At 38.8% G+C, this 20316-nt stretch overlaps 1 protein-coding gene across 13 annotated transcripts in view; it reads right to left on the bottom strand.

Annotated features, from left to right (window-relative positions):
• LOC306875968 (E3 ubiquitin-protein ligase MYCBP2-like) overlaps positions 1-20316 on the bottom strand; it is a 108966-nt gene that overhangs the window by 85853 nt on the left and 2797 nt on the right. For all 13 annotated transcript variants that reach the window (XM_079426804.1, XM_079426809.1, XM_079426814.1 and 10 more), the window contains exons 2-3: positions 10192-10267; positions 3186-3401 (exon numbers count right to left, since the gene is read on the bottom strand). In XM_079426804.1, the coding sequence (XP_079282930.1) occupies positions 3186-3401; positions 10192-10267 (292 nt within the window). The remainder of the gene's footprint in view (positions 1-3185; positions 3402-10191; positions 10268-20316) is intronic.

The following is a 20316-nucleotide window of genomic DNA, read 5'->3' as shown; positions in this document are numbered from 1 at the left end:
TATAACGCCTGATAAAGCAGCGTTTGTGACCGGAGGGCTGCTTTGTGTACAGCGTTACCAGGGAAACCTCTATTTCTCACACACTAAAAGCACCTCAGAGGATGAATTTGCACTCATATATATATATATATATATATATATATATATATATATATAGAGGCGGGGGATTGCCGCCACAAAAAGAGTGTAAGGCTGACTGACTGAATTAACTTCTTTGTTTCTTAAAGCACTTTCTCAGACATTTGAAACATTTGAAAACAATGATTCAATACAGAGCCAAGAATCAAACAAACCAGCTCAAGAGTTGAATCACACTTTACAAACATTTATTTGGACTGAAGAGTCAGATTTCTGCTGCCATGGTAACAGCACCTACTCTGATTGGTGGATATGTCTTTAGGATTGTGGGTAATGTAGTACTTAAGATGGAATTCTAAAATTAAACATGCCATGTGGCTTTTGAGGAAGCATTTAACATCATTGAACCACTAAGCTCATGATAGATCAGTCATGAAAGGTTAATATAAAAATTAATTATGTGGTTTATTCAGTATAAACCACTATCATGCAACAGAAAAGCCATATCTGAATTCAGTGAGTGCGGAAAAATCTATCACTATAGCAACAGAGTTGTGCCGAGAACAGTATGGCTTACTTTGACAGAAAAAGTGTGTATGCGAATATGCGAATGTGTTTGTTAATACAAACAGACATGCGGTGTTGCCGTTTCACCTAATGGGTTCATGTGAGCACCAGCGTGTAGAACATTCAGATCATATGAGCATGTTAGTTTGACTATGCTTCTTTAATCTTAATGTTGTTAAGATACAGATCTTGCCGTGTAGCAGTCCTCAGTGACCTCATTACAGCCGTGATCATCAACAGAGATATTTTAATGAAGTAATCTTTGGGAAGTTTCTTTGTTCATTCCTGAAAGTGCTTCCTTCTTGTTATAAGACACTGTGTTGGGCTATCATAACAGACCTGGTTCATCTTTCAAGGTCATCATCTAAAACAGGAATTTCTGCTTTGTCCATAGGACGTCCGAGAGAGATAACAAATGATCCTGCGTAATTTCTCTCAAGGTTCAGACTTCAGAAATGATATAACAGATGCTCAACTATCAATAAAGTGCCTGTCCTTGAATAAATATAAAAGCATATTCAATAGTGAATCATAACACCCTGGCACAATTTACACATCTTAAAATAATAACCATCAGGGTATAACACGGGACCAATCTGCTTATTTATGTCTAGATTCTGATCTTAGGTCATCGACTTTTTGCTATCCATTAAAACAAGTCTTTATTTTTCATCAAATCCAACTTCAGAGCTTGTGAGACTTTAATCAGTGTAATTTCTGACACGATATTAATATGATAACCTGTAGTTAGGATGAACATTCACAGATTTTGTTGAATAAAAATGGTATGTTGATATAAAACAAGTTGTGCAGTGCAGAATTTTTGTTCACTATATTATTAGAACCATGTTTTTAATAGTTAAAAGTTAAAAGCTCTCTGGCCCTCCATTAGGGGTAGCACCAACTAATCGACTAGTCGACTTTAATGCTCTGCCATGACGCTTTAAGCTTGACGTCAACTAGTCGCTGGTTCTATAGAGGGCCCAACAGAATAAGAACTTCCACATTAACGATCTGTTTCCAAACAGTTAAAGTAACAAATAAATGCATACTCCGAAAGCGCTCCACAAGACATGTGTGATTATATTATTGGATCCTTGAAATTGAACGGGAGAATGCATGTTTTAAACAGCTTATTGTACAGTTAAGTTAATCGCCGTTCTAATCTAATGCTGCACTGTAACGCACACACATCGGCTACAGACAGTAGCTCCTACATCACGTGCAGATCGTGAGCACACAGACTCATTCAGCGTGGAAATGTATTGTCAACACTTTTCTGTGATTTCTCAAAATAGATTAGAAACTGAAAAGTTCTAGCATATATTTCTTAACTAAATCCCACAGCTTCACTACTAGTAGAGGGATGCTGCCAGTTAGAATTTATTCACACACGCAATGCAGGGCCAGCGCCAAGGGGGGGCACTCGCGGACAGTGCCCCCCCCAAACGAGTTACTGTGTGAGTTATCCTCTCCCCTCCTTGCTGAACGCGATCGATTTTGAAAGCGAAAGTACCGATAAAACAGCGTACATAAGAAAGCGATTGCACGCTTTAGCGAGCGTCAGCAACTGCACACGATCACATATTGCACGCTCTGTAATGTAATCATTTTACGAAGCTATGAGAATACTTTTTGTGCGCAAAGAAAACAATCATTTATTCAACAACTCTTGTCCCAGAGTTACAGGCCTCGGCAATTTTGAAGAGTACTCCAGAACATAATCAACGTTGTTTACGTTCTGCATGCACGCTCTTTATCCTGAACGTCAACAAAGCTGATTGTGCAGATTACGTTCTGGGGATTACGTTCAAAAATATCCCTAATTTGTGTTCCGAAGATGAACGAAGGTTTCCGGGTTTGGAACGACTTGAGGGTGAGTAATTAATAACAGAATTTTCATTTTTGGGTGAACTAACCCTTTAATTAATCCAATGCTGATGTTTCGGTATCATGATCTCAAATATTATTAAAAACCCTGCAGTAAAATTCTCATAATACACTAGGGCTGGGCGATAAAACGATAACGATATGTATCGCGATAGACACGTGAACTATATCAATAAAAAATGTTGAAAATCGATAAAACGTTCGATATTTTTTATTCTTCGTCGGAAGAAAAAGGTTGCGAAGCAAGTTTGGTTGCATTAACAAAGGCACTCGCTCTCTGGTAACCTAGCAACGTAGGGAGTGACACGCTAACAGCCAATCATGTAACAGTATCATGTTTGGTTGCGCCATATCGTTGTCTCGTGTCTAAGTGCGCACGCGCGGCTGAGAGTGCACGTCTGCAGCCAGACCCTATTGGCTGGTCTGCTGGATTCCTCTTCATAAGCAGAAAATGAGTGCCACCAATAATCATCGATATCGACCGATATGAAACACTGATATCGTGATACAGTTTTCAGCCATATCGCCCAGCCCTATAATACACCACTGCAGTTATCAAAAGAGAAATAAAACAAGAAAAAAAAATGAACATACACTGAATCAGAAATCACATGACTGGGTTCATATACGCATTAATGTCGTCGACTGACCTTGGGCAGTTTGACGGCGGGTTCGCGGTACTCCTCCTCCTCCTCACTGTCTGAGTCGCCGCTCTGCACAGAATTGCGGGAGGCCAGGGCCAACGCGGCCTCCTTCTGCTGCCAGTCCAACACGCAGTGCCGTACATTGCAGTAGACGTTGAACGCAGAGGGATTGCTGTGGAGTTTGATGTCAGGCACTGGAAAGGCCCCATCCAGAGTCTCTGTCTACCAGATGACAAAAAGACATAGAGAGTTAGGAGTGATACACAGGGAAGTAGGCAGGGAGAAAGACTGTGATAAGAGACAGTAAGTTATGATGCTAAAGGCTTTGGGGAACACTGTACTTCATCGATTTCTCTAAGGCAACTACAAGTGTTACTGTTTGTAGTTCTACATACATGCAAAATAAAACATAGAAACACACATTCATTATTGTTCGTTATCATTATCACCATCACATTTTTACTTGATTATTATTTTAAAAGATTAAATTGTTTAAGTTTTATGCCCTCAGATGGTTAAAACTGTTTTTATAAATTTGTATCAAATCAAATCCAGAAAAATTTAAACCGGTAACACAAATTTTGAAAAAATAAAACATTTCACAGGGCCTATTATTCACTATTTTCACTATTATTGTATATATAAAAAAAATAATTTTAAAAAGCCATTTTATTTAAACATGTTTTCTTGGTTATTAAAGTTAAATTAAATCATTAAACAATCCAGACAAATAATAATAATAATAATAATAATAATAATAATTAGTAATTAATAATAATTTAAAAAACATTCATACAAAAACTACAAAATAAAATAAATAATAATAATAATAATAATAATAATAATAATACTATTATTTAAACATTTTAAAAAATGTAATCATTAAAAGAGTATCCAGAGAAAAATTTAACTGAAAAAAAAAAAAAAAAACAGGATCCAGAAAGACAAAAACTGGAAAACAAAGGGGAAAAACAATAAAAAATTGGGAGGAAAAAATAAAATAAAATTTTGAATAAAACTAAAACTGATTTCATAGGGCCATAATAACTGTAATATTAAGATGTAATATTAAGAAAATATATTTTTTAGGCATTTAGGGGTGGGCTGCATGACCAAAGACATATTATTTCACAAGTAATTTTACAGTAAATTAAGAAATGTATGTTACGTTTATGTAAGCCTATATATTTATTTATTAAATACACATAAAAAATTACTCTTATATAGCAAAATATTTTAATATTTAATTATAATCATTTTAATTAAATGTTTTAAATATTGTAAAAATAAATATAAAAAATAGAGTTTCATTCATAAAAAAATATATATATATTTTATATTTAAAAAATATAAAACATTACAGAAATAATAAAAATAGAATTATTATAAATAAAATAGCATGGACTTAATTCTGATGAGTTACGTTGTAAAATACCTAATATACACACACCTCTGTAATCGCACATCAGTTCAATTTCAGTTCAGTGTGTCATTTTGTCATATTAAAATGGGGTGTTATTCAGAATTTGAAGCCAAAATTATATTGTCTAAGCTTCTTCATATGCCACCTGTAAGTAACGCAAAGCAGTCCTAGCCACTGATAACCGCATGGACACATCCACAACCACATAAGCAGTGTCAAAATGTCAACAATGTAGGCCTATCTGTAAAATGTAAGTTTCATTGTCCCATTCATCAATCCTTCCCCTGATAGGCTTAAGTCATCCATCTGTCTTCTTATTTGTCTATCAGTCTATAATAAAGGATGATGTAATGCAGGGAAGGTCATTCGTTTTTAGGCACACAACGGAGAAATCCCCCCCCCCCCCTCGTGTGTATGGCACAGCAGCGTCAGACATCTAGTGTCATTAGGAAGCCACACATCTGAGCAATGCCTAGCAGATCAGTACACTTCCTGTGATTTGCTATCACTGCTGAAAAGCAAGAACAGCTTGGTTAAGGTGTTACCCGACTCACAGACTCCAAAACAGCTTTTGATTTGGGGAGGATGTCTCTTTTGCTTCTGAAATCTTGTCCCCGTCAGTCAGCGGTGTGGCTGATACTAATAGACTACAAGACTGCCTCTGACTTTACTCTCCAATTCAATGTCCTGGATTTGCAATGCCCCACTTTGGCAGTAAAATCAATGTGAAGTTCACTGAAGTAAATCATGTACAGCTTAAATGAGAAAAAGATTTACATTCAGTAAACACAGAAAGTTCTGCCTGGTATTTTTATTGTATTAGTCATTTAGCCTAGATATTGAGGAGCCCTAGAAAAACATCTGCCTCTAATATTCAAACTATATAAATGATGCCAGTTTCCAGTAGTACATTACAGTGTGGAGCAAATCTATACAGCATGCAAAGGAAATTCTATTATAAAAAATATATATATTTTCTGATTTCTGAAATCCTGAATTGAATTCAGAATGAAGACAAGATAACATGGTCTTCCTATGGAGTTTTCCTTGGGAGCAAAGAGCAAATGAGTTTAAAACACTCATATAAAAGCTGAGTTGGACAAACATTTTTGGACAACTTTTTAATACCAAATTGTTTCAGCGGTGGCTGTGATAAGGACTTATTTTTATTACAGACTTATTCAGACATGCACTAAAAAATGAAAACAGCAGGTTAAGTAAAGTAATGAATATACAGTGCATTTCTGGAGTTGTATATTCTAGCTGACAATCAAGTTTATGGACACTGAAAGGCTTTCCTGAGGTAAAATGTAACATTAAGTGACACTGTTTACAATCTGTTTTATTGACAACTTTACACGGTTGAAACACTAAATGAGTGATTACATGTCAAATGATACATTTCAGTCATTTGAAATGTTTTTTCAACATATATTCTGATGTTCTTTCATGTTTATTTTGTGCTATAACTAGTAGTAAAGAGGAAGAGATGATTGTTCATGTGCCATTAAACTGAGGCTGCCACAGCAATCAAATTATTGGTTATTGTCCAGCAGTGTATTTTATTTCTTAGCCAATTAAAAGATAATGTTTTTATCAATTATACATACATAAATATTATAATAATAATTATTATTACTACTACTACGTTTGACATTTCTGTCCCCCTCACTTCTGAAATGATTGCTACTCCTTTGCCCTGTAACATAACTGAATATAAAACTTTAGATATATGCCGTGTTATCTTTATTCGGGCATCAAATATTTTGTTGCTCCACATTAAATTTATTCCGCAGGAAAGGGGACAAAATGGCTCTTTTGACGTTGAAGGTTGCAGACCCCTGCTTTAGTATGACAGTTTATGTATAAACTAATGATGAGGCAATAATAATTGCCTAAAATAAAATATCAAAACCAAGTAATTACATGCTTTTATTGAATAACACTGTTAAAATACATAAATGTAATATGCCTATACATAATATGAACATAACCAACTTAAGTACATAGTGTATTATAACATATACCTGCAGAGGGCACCAACGGCCTGGTGACGTTTCACTTTACAGCGTGATTAAACGACATTTAAATCCATTAAATTTTAATATTTGGCCACATGCAAACTCAGAAACGTTTATTTTGAAATCGTGATGTACAATAAATGGCATATTTAGAAATAGGTTGGTGTATTCTCCCGTGTTGGCAAAGATTTATAAAAGATTTACGTTATAAATCTAGTGAGATAATGAACACTTGTTTTCTCAGATGAACTTTAAGCAATTCAAATTCACAGCATATGCAGAGGAAGAGTTTAGCCCCTTTAACACATACACACAGAGATGATCATAAGCACAGCATTTATAAATTGCAGCTCTGTGGTGTTTGAAAATTCAATATCTTTGGCACTTACACCTGTTCCTTATGAGCATATATACTTCAGGGAGGATACTTCAGTCCTGTGTCAGCAGAGGGGGTGACAATAACGTTGTGCTCTGTGGTAATATCAATCATATACATTGCGGACACACAGTGATGTGTAAATTAAACCTGCGCTGTATCAGCTATTCCTCTTTGGGGCCAACAATTGGTGTCTGGTTTTAACAAGTGGCAAACCATCGTGCAAGAACTCAGCTAAATAAAACGTTGAGGGGCCTTAAGGTTGTATTTAGAATATGAAAGTCAGTCGTCCATACAAAGGTACATGAGTCATACTATATACAATTTACCCACAAGTCCCATCACTGTCGCCTGAAAGGTCAGAGGTAGATAATATCAGCTTATCTACAATACAAGAAATGCTGGTAAAATGAGATTAGCTAGTTTTAATATCATTACCTATGCAAGTATAAATGTTACAAACTAAATTTCATTATACGACTGTAAAAAAATATATTTTTCAAAGTTTTAAATAAAATAGATAATTGTAAAAAATACTTTTCAGTCTTTCTACTTCAAAATTCAGTGTGTTACTTGCCATTTCTTTGTAATCATTTAAATATTTACAAGCAATTTCTAAATGAATATTTAGAATTTTTTCAGTGTAATAATGTGATGATTTGATATAAAATTAAAGCATCATCATGAAAACCACAATGATTATAAGCTTGTTATTTAACGTCCATCAAAAGTATTACAACAGCAAAAACAACTGGTAGGTTTGGTTCATTTCTGTGATTCAACTGAAGTGTTTTGATTAATTCAGCAATCCCCAATGTCATTTTCCATTTGCTAAATTGATTTCTAACTAAATTAAATACAAATAAACAAGTAGGTAAGCTGTACATTGCTATTCTGAAAAAATATGGGTGTTTAAAGTTTATGAAGCAATTACTAGTAAATTACAAAGAAACAGTATAACATTAAATTAAATGTTAAATTTTAAGTAGAAAACTGAAATAGTACGATTATGATTTTTAAATGGGTTTAATTTGTCATGCAGCCTTGAAAAAAAGTCTAAAAATTCTCGTCTGTGAAATGTGACACTTCTGGTATTTTGCCGGTTAGTCAACACGGGCAAAATGAAATTGATGATTTTTTTAAAATCGAATAGAATCAACAAATTGCAACAGCCCTAGTTACAAGCACAGTATAACGGCTGACAGGGCAGTAAAATGTATTTTTACTGACATATGGCCTGACAACATCTCATCTGACCACAGTTCACTGATGTTCTACTGAAGCTCCCTCCTCACCTGTACCGTTTCCGTGATCCTTTGACTAGCGCCTGGTGCTGAGGAGTGAGCATCTGAAAAGTCTTCCGTTTGATGTGGTCGTAAAGACATTCTTCGTATAAAACGCAATTCATGTAAAAAAAAAAAAAAGGGCCAATAGCAGCAGTTGTGAGTGGGGTAGCCAACCCTAGCCCCACCCCTGCATTAAATATTTTTAAAGGGATAATTCACCCCAAAATAACCCAAAAGACATTCGTTCATCTTCGGAACACAAATTAAGATATGTTTGATGAAATCCGAGAGCTTTCTGACCCTCCAAAGACAGCAACGTAACTGAAATGCTCAGAAACAAGGACATCTGTAAAACTGTCCATGTGACATCAATGGCACAACTTAAATTTTGCAAAGCTGCAAGAATACGTTTTGTGCGCAAAGAAAACAAAAATAACGACTTTATTCAAAAATTCTTCTCCCCCGAGTTACCGTCTTCCACCATTTTCGAGAGTACCACGACGCATGCTTCTTTGCGCACAAAAATAATTATCATAGCTTCGCAAAACTGCCCGAAGTTTCCGAAGATGAATAAAGGCCTTAGAGATTTGGAATGATATGAGGTTGAGCAATTAATGACAATTTTCATTTTGGGGTGAACTATACCTTTAACGCCATTAAACATTGCCTGCGTTAACACTAATTTTGACAGTACTAATATAAAAGTCCTATGAAAAGGAAAGCAAATGCACAAATATCAAATATATACATAAATGCTACTGTAAATAAATTTCATGGTTCATCTATATCGGCCAGTCTTCGTCATAAGAAGCACAAAGCTGTCTGGAATTGTGTAATATATCACAGACAAGCAAAGAAATCAAACCAGAAGGGCAGCACACTTATGAAGAGACATTCTTATCTATCAGACAAAGCAATGTGAAGTGCTTGAACATGACACATTTCAGCAGTATGTCTTCAAGACAAGCACCTCCCTGCTGGAGAAACTCCACCCATCTGTTTATGAGCAAACAAAGCCAAGGAGCTCCTTTTAAGGAGGCTGTGGCAGAGAAGGAGAAATATAAGTGAGCTCTTTTTCCTTAGCCAGCAGGGTTTTAGGCTGGAGGATTACGACGGCATATCTACAATCACATTATTCTCTTACCCCTGCCTGCGAAGCACTCACATCCACTAGGGAAAACAGAGTGCCTGGGAAAGGATATCCAAACACAATCAGGCATTAACCCCCACACATGCTTTGGGGAATGGCAAGACAATACACAATATCCAATAGAAGACATTTTGAGTCTCTGCCTATTTTCTGAGCGCTGGTAAACGCTGCAGACGTAGCGAGACAAACCCTGCTGCCAGCACACCATAGGTGCTCAGAGCAGGAGATGGAGGAAGCCGTTACCAAGGAAACATGCAACACACGGGTCGCCAAGCAACAGCCAATTGTGACCCCGTCATTCCTGCATCCTCCGCCATGTGTGCGAGTGTTTACTGGCGTCTTCTCAACTGTGACGACTAGAAGCAGTTTCCAAGCATGAAAATATGTATAGATATGTACTGTATTGTGATAACGGTCAAAACTGCTAAAAGAAATCTTAATGGAATTAGAGTTGCACCTAAATGGCCAAAGAGAAAATCCAGACTGAAGATATATAAATGGAAACCACTACTTCAACATTTGGCAAAAGAACCACTGTTACCTGATGTTAAAATGATATATTGATAAGAAAGGTCCTAGTTTTTGAAATAAAGACAGCAGAAGTCTATGAAAGGATGCTTCTTCAAAACTGTATGTGAATATGGAAATGATACTACCAATAATGGCTTTTAAGCCATATAGCTTCACAGTTTAAACGGGGCAGAAAATGAGTAGCAATGAAGACTACAGTATCCAGAGTCAGATTCACAATCTTACCTTTGTTCTTGTTTTCACTTTTGATTTGACTTTTTGCCGCCTTTTTAGCTTCTTCTTGCTCAAAGCTTTCTTTCCCCTGGAGAAGAATGACACATGTTAGTGGTTTTGCAGTGTGATTATCAATAAATCACAAATTACAGGGTTTCTGAAGGTGAATTTAAATCTTGAAGGCCTTTTTAAGACCAAGTAAAGAACATGTAAGGAATAAATTAAAGGAAATAATGTTTCAATATGTTCTATACACACTTAAGCAGCAGACAGTGAGTTATATCTGAAAATACCACTTCCAACAGATCTCCAACAGTTACCGTTTACTTCATTTGACAAAAAACAAAGAATGTGAAAATCATTTTAAATGAAGCACAAATAGTGATGTACTTCCTCTGTATTTTTGTCTCATTTTCCATTGCAAATATCTAAAGATTCTTAAAGGGTTCATATTCTGAGAAATCAAAATTCCCTTGATCTTAAAGTTTCAGAACTCAAAAACAGCTTATATTGAAGGCAGTGTGCTAAAATGACAGCTTTTGGAATGTTCTACTCTATGATGTAATCAATCTACTCTATGATGATCAACATCACTGCCTGTTTAGCCCCACCCACTGATTTGCGCATGTAGCGTTTACGAGAGGCAAACGCGCAAGTCTATGCCGAAACCAAACGATAAAGATGGTTCTGAAGATAACAGTGCTAAAGTGCCAAGCTGTGCAAAAACAATGTTTGCGTTGCCTTCCTTCTGATCCCAACGTTAGGAAAGAGTGGATGAAATTTATTTTGAATGAAGTTCCAGACCACATCAGTATGAACTTGGTCCTTCGTTCACTTCATTTTACCGTGGATTTGTTAACAAACAAGGCACAGTTCAACGCGGGTTTTTTTAAAAAGATTGAAACTAAAAAACGATGCTGTGCCAACTATAGTCGGTACAATGCCACACCACACAAGTGTGAGTAACTGTTTTCATTCATGGTCTCTATTGCTTTGTCTCTTCTTACAGATCATTTGATATGTATTGAGTTATTAATGCATTGATAACCTAAATCACAGCAGCGTCCATCTATGAGGAATGTGCGTTGTCAAACATACAAAACTATTAGCCAATCACAGCAGTGGGCGTCTACAATCTACTACGCCTATTCAAACAAGAGCGTTCTGATGAGAGGGGTTAAAAACAGGACAGAAAATTACTTCTAAATTATGTTTTTTTGATGTAAAAATTTAGATAACATAAGTGGACCTCAGAGAACAGTACAAAATAAAAAACAAAGGTAGTTCATGACCCCTCTAAATCAAGATACATTGAGAAGTAAAATGACATGAGTCTTATGTTACGTTTACACTTAAACGTTTTGTTAGTTAAATGTGACCCAATTCTGCTCAGATGCGACACAGATCAGATGTATTCTATGACCATGTAAACAGGGGGAAAAAGCATGCATTTAGATATTTCGAGATCCGTTTCAGGCTAGGGCTGTGCGATTAATCGAAATCGAATAGCAATCACGATTTGAGTTGTTGCGATTTGCTAATCGCAAAGCCTGCGATGTGGACGCGATATTAAGCCCCGTTCAGACTACACGTTTTTTTCCCTGATTTTGCCACAATCTACTTGACATAGGGTGTCGTGGGGATTCGTAAACGACAATGGGCATCGGGAAGCACGATTCAATTGTTTCATCTCGTGTAGTGTGTCATAGTGAACGATACATCTGCGATGCTTCATGACCTCAAGGACGATTCACAATTTATTTATTTTTCCGTCGTACACGACAAGTTCCATCACATCTGTGACACTGGCCAATAGGAGGACAGAAGTGCCTTTTTTTACAAGCTTTCAAACGAACCGAAACTCTTGCTAGGTGTAATTTTACAATGGAGGAAATGTTCGTGGAGCTACAGCAACAATACTCCTGCATTTATGATGAGGGACTACCGCGACGCAGAGAATAAAAACTATTTTACCTCAGTTCTCTTTGACAGTCCATACCATCTTCATGCAATCCAGATTTGCCTCAAATTTAGGCCCTGGCCCGAGATGCTCAGGCCCTAGCCTGGCTTAATGTCCGACAGCTTGACACAATTACCAGCCCGAGTCCGTCCCGAGCCCGTCTTTTTTCCCCCTTCTCCCAAATCAGATTACACTGTTTCAGCTATTAAAATAGTTCAGTTTTGTATGTAATGGCAAAGTGATTATATTTCGTTTCGTTATTTATTAAGTTAATTTAGAAAAACGTTTGGAGAATATTTTTTTGTTCATTAAATACGTTTTTTTCTTTCTTAAAGTAACGACCAAGCGGCCAGCAGTAGACGGGCAGGCTGATCATAGCCATGTTTGATCAATTTAGCCTTATCAAATCATCAGGACTTGCCTAAAATAAAATCTATAGATATACTAAAACAGTTCAAGCATACAACAATGTTTAAACGTTAAACCTAAAACAATGAGGAGATGGCGTCAGGATCATCATCTTTGCGACACTGACTATGTTTACATGGACATCAGTAATCTAATTGTTTACCTTATTCTGAATAAGACAATATTATGATTAAGGTGTTTGCATGAGTTGCTTTCAGAATAATCCTTTCATGTTCCCGTTTTACATTTTATAGTACATAGATCAATTAATGGCATGCGTTATTATGTCACAACGCGACGCCACCCGACGTCCCCTTGAGAATTTCACATATAAACATATAGGGTGCTTCTCAAACGGAAGGCTGGATCCTACCAAGGCTGCGCCCTTCCTAGTTCAGTCCTTCAGTGTCTTGTAAGCTAGAGTCCTCATCGGCATATAAACGCTAGAATAAGACGGTCTAGTAAGTGCGCGTGGCTACGTCACATATGTTCCCGCCCTCACCGTCACGGCACGGAAACACTAATAAAAATACTTTGTATTACATATCTTTATATTATTTGGCTGTCTATTAATACAATACAATGAATCACAGCCATCTATAATCTCCCTGTGGCTTAAGTTATTGTCATTTAGCATTTAGTATGTAATTTACACCAAAACAAAATATAACATCTATCCTTTCATGTCCAAAAACATTATTTTTGTCTTAGATTTCATAAATTGAGACAAGCTCAGTACTGACTCGTTTTGCGTCAGTTTATTTTCATGAAATGGAATGAGTACAAAGGATTGTGGGTGATTGAAGGTCGTGGAGGATACATCCCATGCATCCTTCAATTTCAGCTGAATGAAGGATGTGAAACGAAGGCTGTCTTCCAAGGATCCTTCCGATTGAGATGGCCTTCAGCGACATTTGATGACGTGGCAGCAAAGATATGCAGCCTTCGTAGGATGCGGTCTTCCATTTGAGAAACACCCATAGTTTGTCTTCGTGATGATGCCATATACCATCAGATACCACCAGCGGCAATGCGTGGTTAGCTCCGAGGCAAATATATCGACCTCTGCCCTGCCGAACTGTTGCCAAATCAGCTGCACCACATCCGGGTGAAGCCTCCATTCGCCCGGAAGCAGTAGATCTCTGGACAGAGCATCTGCCACTCGATTGTCCAATCCTGGGAGATACATTGCCTTTAATGAAGCCAGTCGGCCCTGAGACCATCTGAGGATCTAACGAGTTAGCTGTAAAGAAGCAAGAGACCTGGTGCTCCCCTGGTGATTCAAATGAAAGATTGTCGACGTGTTGTCAGACCGGACAAGCACATAGCGGCGTAACAGATGTGGTAGGAAGCGCTGTAGTGCTAGATACACTGCCTTCAGTTCTACAACGTTGATATGTTCTAAGGCCTCCTTTGCTGACCAGTGGCCACAAATCCCTCTCTGGTTCCATGTTGCCCCCCCCATCCTGTTAGCGAAGCATCAGTTGTGATCACTTCTCGACGAGAAGGCACCACCTCTAGTGGCACTCCAGCCCTCAGAAACGTTACCCGTTTCCAGGGTTTCGAGACATCATGTGATAATGATGTCTCATTGAGTTTAGCCCTAGGTTTTTGCCCTAAGGGAATCACAGATGTGGCAGCAGCCAACATCCCCATTAGTTGTAGAAGGACACCACAATGTATCCTTGCTCCCATGCGGAAACGAGTCAGTAACTGAAAAATACTGTCTGTCCGAGTGTGAGACAGTGTAGCAGACATTGTGACAGAATTGAGCATTATTCCTATGAAGGTTATGGTCTGCTCTGGAACCAGATGACTTTTTGTGTTGGTCCCAGCTTCTGTATGTGCTCCAGAACAATCTTGGTGCCGCGTAGAGCATGCACTCTTGTTAGGGCGCAGAGAAGCCAATCGTCTAAATAGGGCAGAATCCTCATGCCCTTGGACCAAAAAGGAGACAGGGCTGCACTCAGGCATCTCGTAAAAACACGAGGAGCCAGAGTTAAGCCCGGCTCACACTGTGCGATTTTGGCCACGATTTGTTCGTCTGAGACAAATTTTGAAAATCCTAACATCCTAAAAGATTCCTATAATCCTAGGCTAAAATCGGTTGTCTAGATCGCTGGTTTGACATGTTCACCGACAGCCGATTAATGGCCGTTGCGATCAATTTTTTCCTCCGATTAAATTCTGGCAGTGTCAGAAGATTTCAGACACTTTCCTCAAGTTTCCTGCAGTGTGACATCTCCTACGACGACCGTCAAACCAAGAACCAATAGGAGCACTGAACTTGATGACGCAATTAGCGTGACAACTTCAAACCATTCATTATTTGTAAAAAACAATGTATGTACAACGTAAAGTTTACTTAAAGTTTATTTATTAAGGGGCAGGATGTTTAAACTCGAATAACAAAATTACCTCAAGTTCGCTCTGTAGAACTGGAAGTCCATAAAGTCCTTTGCCCAGCCATGACTTGCTCCACACACGTCGTCTTTTTTGTTTTTTTTTTGTTTTTTTTTTTACATCAAGGCATGTAATTAATAAAACTAACGCTACACGTTGCTGTTGTTTGCTAGCTACCATTATAGCGAGAGAACGCGGGTCACGTATTGATGACGTAAAACTCCGGACAAGTCTTCTTGAGTACGTCCGTTTTTATCGCGTCTGGACTGTCGTACAGTCTGACATTAAGACAACTGAGATCCTACAGTCTGACATGGGGATCATGTTCGTAGAGTGTGACAAGCAGCAATCGCAAAAGATTATTAAAAATCGCAGTGTGAACCTGGCTTTAGTCTGAATGGCAGGACTCTGAATTGATAGACCTGACCCTGAAAGCTGAATCTTAGGATCCTGTGGTGGAGAGCAATGGGAACATGGAAGCATCCCTTAAGTCTACACTCACAAACCAGTCTCTTTTCATCACAGATCGAAGAATGCCGACTGTGCGCAACATCCGAAAGGGAAGACGCTTCAGGAACACATTGAGGTGTCGCAGATCCAAAACTGGGCGTAAACCGCCATCCTTTTTTGGAATGCGGAAGTGGAGTAAAAACCATCTCTTTGTTTGAGAAGGGGAACTTTCTCTATGGCTCCTTTCAACAACAGCGAACGCATTTCCATGGAAAGGGCCATTAATCTGGTTGAATCTTTGATGACTGTCGGAAGAATTCCTGAAAACCTTGGAGGCCGGCGTCGGAACTGCAGACTGTATCCCTTGTTAAGAGTCGTCAAAATCCAGGGGTCGGATGTTGAATTTTCCCAGCAATGTAGGTGTTCTGCAGTGAAACGGCCGACTGCCAGCCCAGGAACTTCAGGGGTTCGGGTTTCGGGTTTCTGCCCTTTGGAACTGTGGTGGTGGTGGGGGGGGGGGGGGGGGGGGGGCTGACGTGGCCCTCCTTGATGGTGGCGGGGGAAAGGGCGGCGAGACTGAGTCTCTTCAGCCACTCTATGTCGCTGTGGCGTTTGAAGTTGCGGACCGCTGTGGTGACGCAACTGCTCCGAGCTTGAGTAGCGTGGGTGAGCCGGTGTCAATGGCATCCTAAAAGAGGGAGCCCGTGGGGCCTGAGTTCACTGTCGTGTGGCCTCTGATAACTTCATTCTCTTTTCCAATAGTTCAGAAATGTTTGGGCCAAAGAGATGTCCCGGTACAATTGGTAGTTCTCTCAATGTGTTCTGACAATCTTCAGACAATCTTGCCTGAGCAAGCCATTCCTGGTGTCTTGCTGTTAAAAGGGTCGCCGACAGTGTCCCAAGTTCACGCGTCGCATGACCCATAGTCAATAGGGCAGTCTGTAAAAACTGAGGCACAGAGGGGTCAACATTTGCTGACTCCAATGTGGCGTTACAGGCAAGCAGTAGTTGGCAAATAGTATTCTCTGCTCGGGTTATGTAGGCTACGGACTCATATGCTTTTTTCAGTAATGTGTTAGTACGACCACTTTGCGCACTTGGGCAACACACATTGCCTCCAAGCGCTTCGTCTGGTGATACCACCAAGGCTGCTACCGGCTGTTCAATTTCAGGTGCCCGACCCACCTCAATAGAATCAGCCTCAGCCAAAATCCTTACATTGTGGCATGGTAAACGTAGTATCAGCATTTTGTCTGAAGAACACATTAGATTGAGCAGGCTGAACAGATCTATCAAGACCTAAACGAGCCGTTGCCATCTGCAGAATTGAGAGAATGTCATCAGGAGAAGACTGGCCTGCTTTAGATGAATGTACAGACCCACCGCTTGAACCACCAGCAGCAGACAGGCTGGAGAGAGCCTCCTGTGGGGGGCCAGGTTGCATGGCAGAATCCACCAACTCTTCATCAAGGAAATGTGAATGAGATGCACTCATGGAGAGAGCGTCTAAATCGATAATATCTGGAGGCGGGAAATCACTCACGTTCACTGAAGCAGTTTTAGTAGGCGCGGTTGGTACCGGAGGTTGTAACGACTGCTTCTCTTTCTCCATCTCTGAAGAAAGAGAAGCAACAGTCTTCGATAGCAAATTTTCTGTCTTCGGTAAAGATTTCTTCTTGGTCGGCGGAACACCAGCAGCCGCTGATGTGCAACGTTTTTGAGCATGTCGTGGCACTATACACGGTTGTGCGAGGCTAGCAGACGAGTTAGGATCTAGCTCTGCAAGACGCAGCTGTCTTTCTGAGAGTGGCAGCATGGCACAATACAAACACGGATCAGTCAACGCTTCTTTCAGATGCGGAATCCCTAAACATGACAGGCAGAGATCGTGTCCGTCATCGGGAAGAAGTGTGTTCGAGCACAGTTTACAACTCGGTGAAGAAAAGGAGAAATGAGAGCTGTGATCCATGACTCCATCAAACACGTCCCTCGATAGCACCTGCAATAACACGCACAAAAGAAAACAGGCGTTGATAATATCTTTGGATAGAACCGAAAGATTTATAAATGAGATTATCACACATGGATTATCAAAGCTGCCTTCGGATAGCACCGCAGGGCATAAGAGAGCTTTCACGACAGTAAGCGGCGAAAACAGTGATAAATAGGTCAGCGGGGAACGCTACCTATGTGCGGTCGAAACCAGCTACGGGATAGTACCGTGAAGCACAGGGTTTCGCCGACACAATTATTAAATGCAAAAATGTGTACTCGTGTAATGAAGACGGCAATCCAAAAACCATTCATATAGTGCAGAGCACGCTGTCACAGCTTGGGAGGGCGAATCAGGTAAGCTGCACGGGACAACGCTAAACCAACGACCTATCATAAGCGAGAAAGCGAAAGAGGCTGGGCATCGAGCTCCTGTGGTTTATATCCTCACATCTCGGGCGACGTCATGACGTGACTTTGTTGTAATTTTTTCTCTACCTATCTAGCTGGCGCAGCGATTATCCACTAGTGCTTAGCTCCACCACTGGCAGTCAAGAGGAATGAAACAGAACATTCAGCACATTTCCCACTTGTTCTTAAAATCCCAAATACTTAAAAATTAATAAATCAGCCCGTGTAACGTGTAATACTTTAATAATTGACTAAAGAAATACAGTTCTTTATTTATAAAAAAAATATCCAAATCTTCCCTGTGAAATTCAGTAATTCTGTAAACGTAGTAATACCATTATAATCTTCCCTGCACAAAAAAAAACAGCAGAGCACCTCCCAAAACACAATAGAAAATGTAATGGATGTAAGGGTTATAATGGGAATTGTATTGGTTTTAATGTAAACTATTATGGTGTCTACTGGTATTTGATGCATTCTATTGGTGGGATGTAATCTAGCAGATGGCAACCAACAGAACAACAGTAATTCCATAATTTTGGTTTTTATGGAAACTATAAGAATTTCTGTGATGGTTTCTATTGTTCTATTGGTTAATGATACGTATACTGTGCTGCACATTATTGACAATATTGAGCTGAAGCTTGACTTTGCAAATTTAAAAATCGCAAATCACAATATCTGCCAAAAAAAATAAAAAATCTCGCAATTAGATATTTTTCCCCAAATCGCACAGCCCTATTTCAGGCCTCATTCAAATGTGGAAATAAATCAGATATGTGCCAATGAAACTGTCATGTAAACAGGCAGATCAGATTGTCTGAGGCATTGCGTTCTGTACATCATTAAAACTGCGACAATTTGGTACTTCTCCGCGGTTTAATGACGTCATATTCCTTATGCATGCATTATGTTTCAGATGGTATGGCAAGAGTAAACGCATGAATCGGATGAGGGTCACAATTGAAAGAATGTGTAAACGGACGGTCAAATAAATTGGATATAGGCAATAAATCAGAATTGGGCATCAAGACCTGCTATGTAAACTAGGCCTTATTTCCTGAGAAACTGATCAAAATGAAGTGCGTTTATGATTAAAACAAGAACAAATATCTGCCCATAGGGTGAGAAAAATATACTTAAAAAAAAAATAATAAGACTTCACATTTGCATCTCAAATAAATGTTTGTTTTTTTTTTTTTTTAAATAAAAGCATTTTTAAAAATATCTTTAAGAAAAAAAACCACAACACTGAGGACTTTTTTTTTTTTTTTGCAGTGCATGCAACATTTAATGCAGTGACTTTCTGCTCAAATTTAATACCTTATTAAGACCCATAGAAACCCTGAATTAATACAAACGTCTATTTAGATAATAATATATAAAGGGCATAAAGTCTGCTCCAAAACTGCATGTTATTCTGGCCAAGAACTGTCCACTTAAAAAGGAGGAGATTTTCTAACACATGGAAACTGACTAAGCACAGTTCATTTCTGGTTTTATATGCTGTTGTTCAGAGATGGATTTATGCCTAGAAAAACTGAACAGCAGCAGCTGTCCAAAAAACATGCAGTGCGTCAATCCAGCACCTCATAAAGACAACTTTGTTCTCTGGTGGACTTTGCAATTCGATAGACAGAAATAGTGTACTCAATCACTTTCAATCTGTTAATTTTAAGTTTAGTGTGCGATATGAATCAGACAGCCAGTGAATTGATTGAGGGTGTCTGAGGCTGATACTACTACTAACATATTTGGCATGTTCAATTTTGTTTGTCAAGTAGTTAGTACCAGTTCAATGTACTGGTATAAAGTCCAGAGGTCATACATCACAGATATCTTAATCGGTCAGCACATATAGGCCTAGTCATCCCAGTAATGTGTGGTTTTAACATGCATTTTTTATAAGGATGGATTTTAAGAGCAGTAATATCTTAAAGGGACTCCATGCTGCCATGTTAACACCTTTGCAATGAAGCACAAGTTGGTCTTTTTCTCACTAGTTTAAATTTGATTACATGCTGTAAAATGACACTGTTTGTCTAACATGAGAAACTGCAAATACCCCGAATCCTAGTGGCAACCCCACACAAGGAAAGCGCTCCTGCAGCAGGAGATCATAGTTCTATTTTCATCAAGAGAGCCATCTGAATCTGCTATTATGTAGAACGTTATGTAGGAATGGTGCTGAAGTGCTAGAGTTTGTGTACAGCAGTAAAAAAAATGCAACAACAGAAGCTGATTATATGCAGTGAAAAGTGAAAGCACAGAGGCTGCTTGTGATGAAGAGCCTGAAGGTTGGGAGGGGCGTTCAATGGTTTAGTGCACTTTGCATGCTATCAACGCTGGTGACATCATGAGTGCATGGAGTAAGTGTACACTGTGAAACCACTGGTAAAAGGATTATTAGACCTCAAGGAAAATCATTTTCAAATTCCTACTTCCAGAGATTGGAATGAGGGAAAAAATGTGGTTAATTTATTTTCGATTTTGCAAACTAATACAAACTGAAA

Source organism: Barbus barbus (assembly GCF_936440315.1).
Source record: "Barbus barbus genome assembly, chromosome: 10".
In the NCBI taxonomy this organism is placed as follows: domain Eukaryota; kingdom Metazoa; phylum Chordata; class Actinopteri; order Cypriniformes; family Cyprinidae; genus Barbus; species Barbus barbus.
Note: the sequence above shows the minus strand (reverse complement) of the source record. Positions and strands in the feature narration are given on the sequence as shown.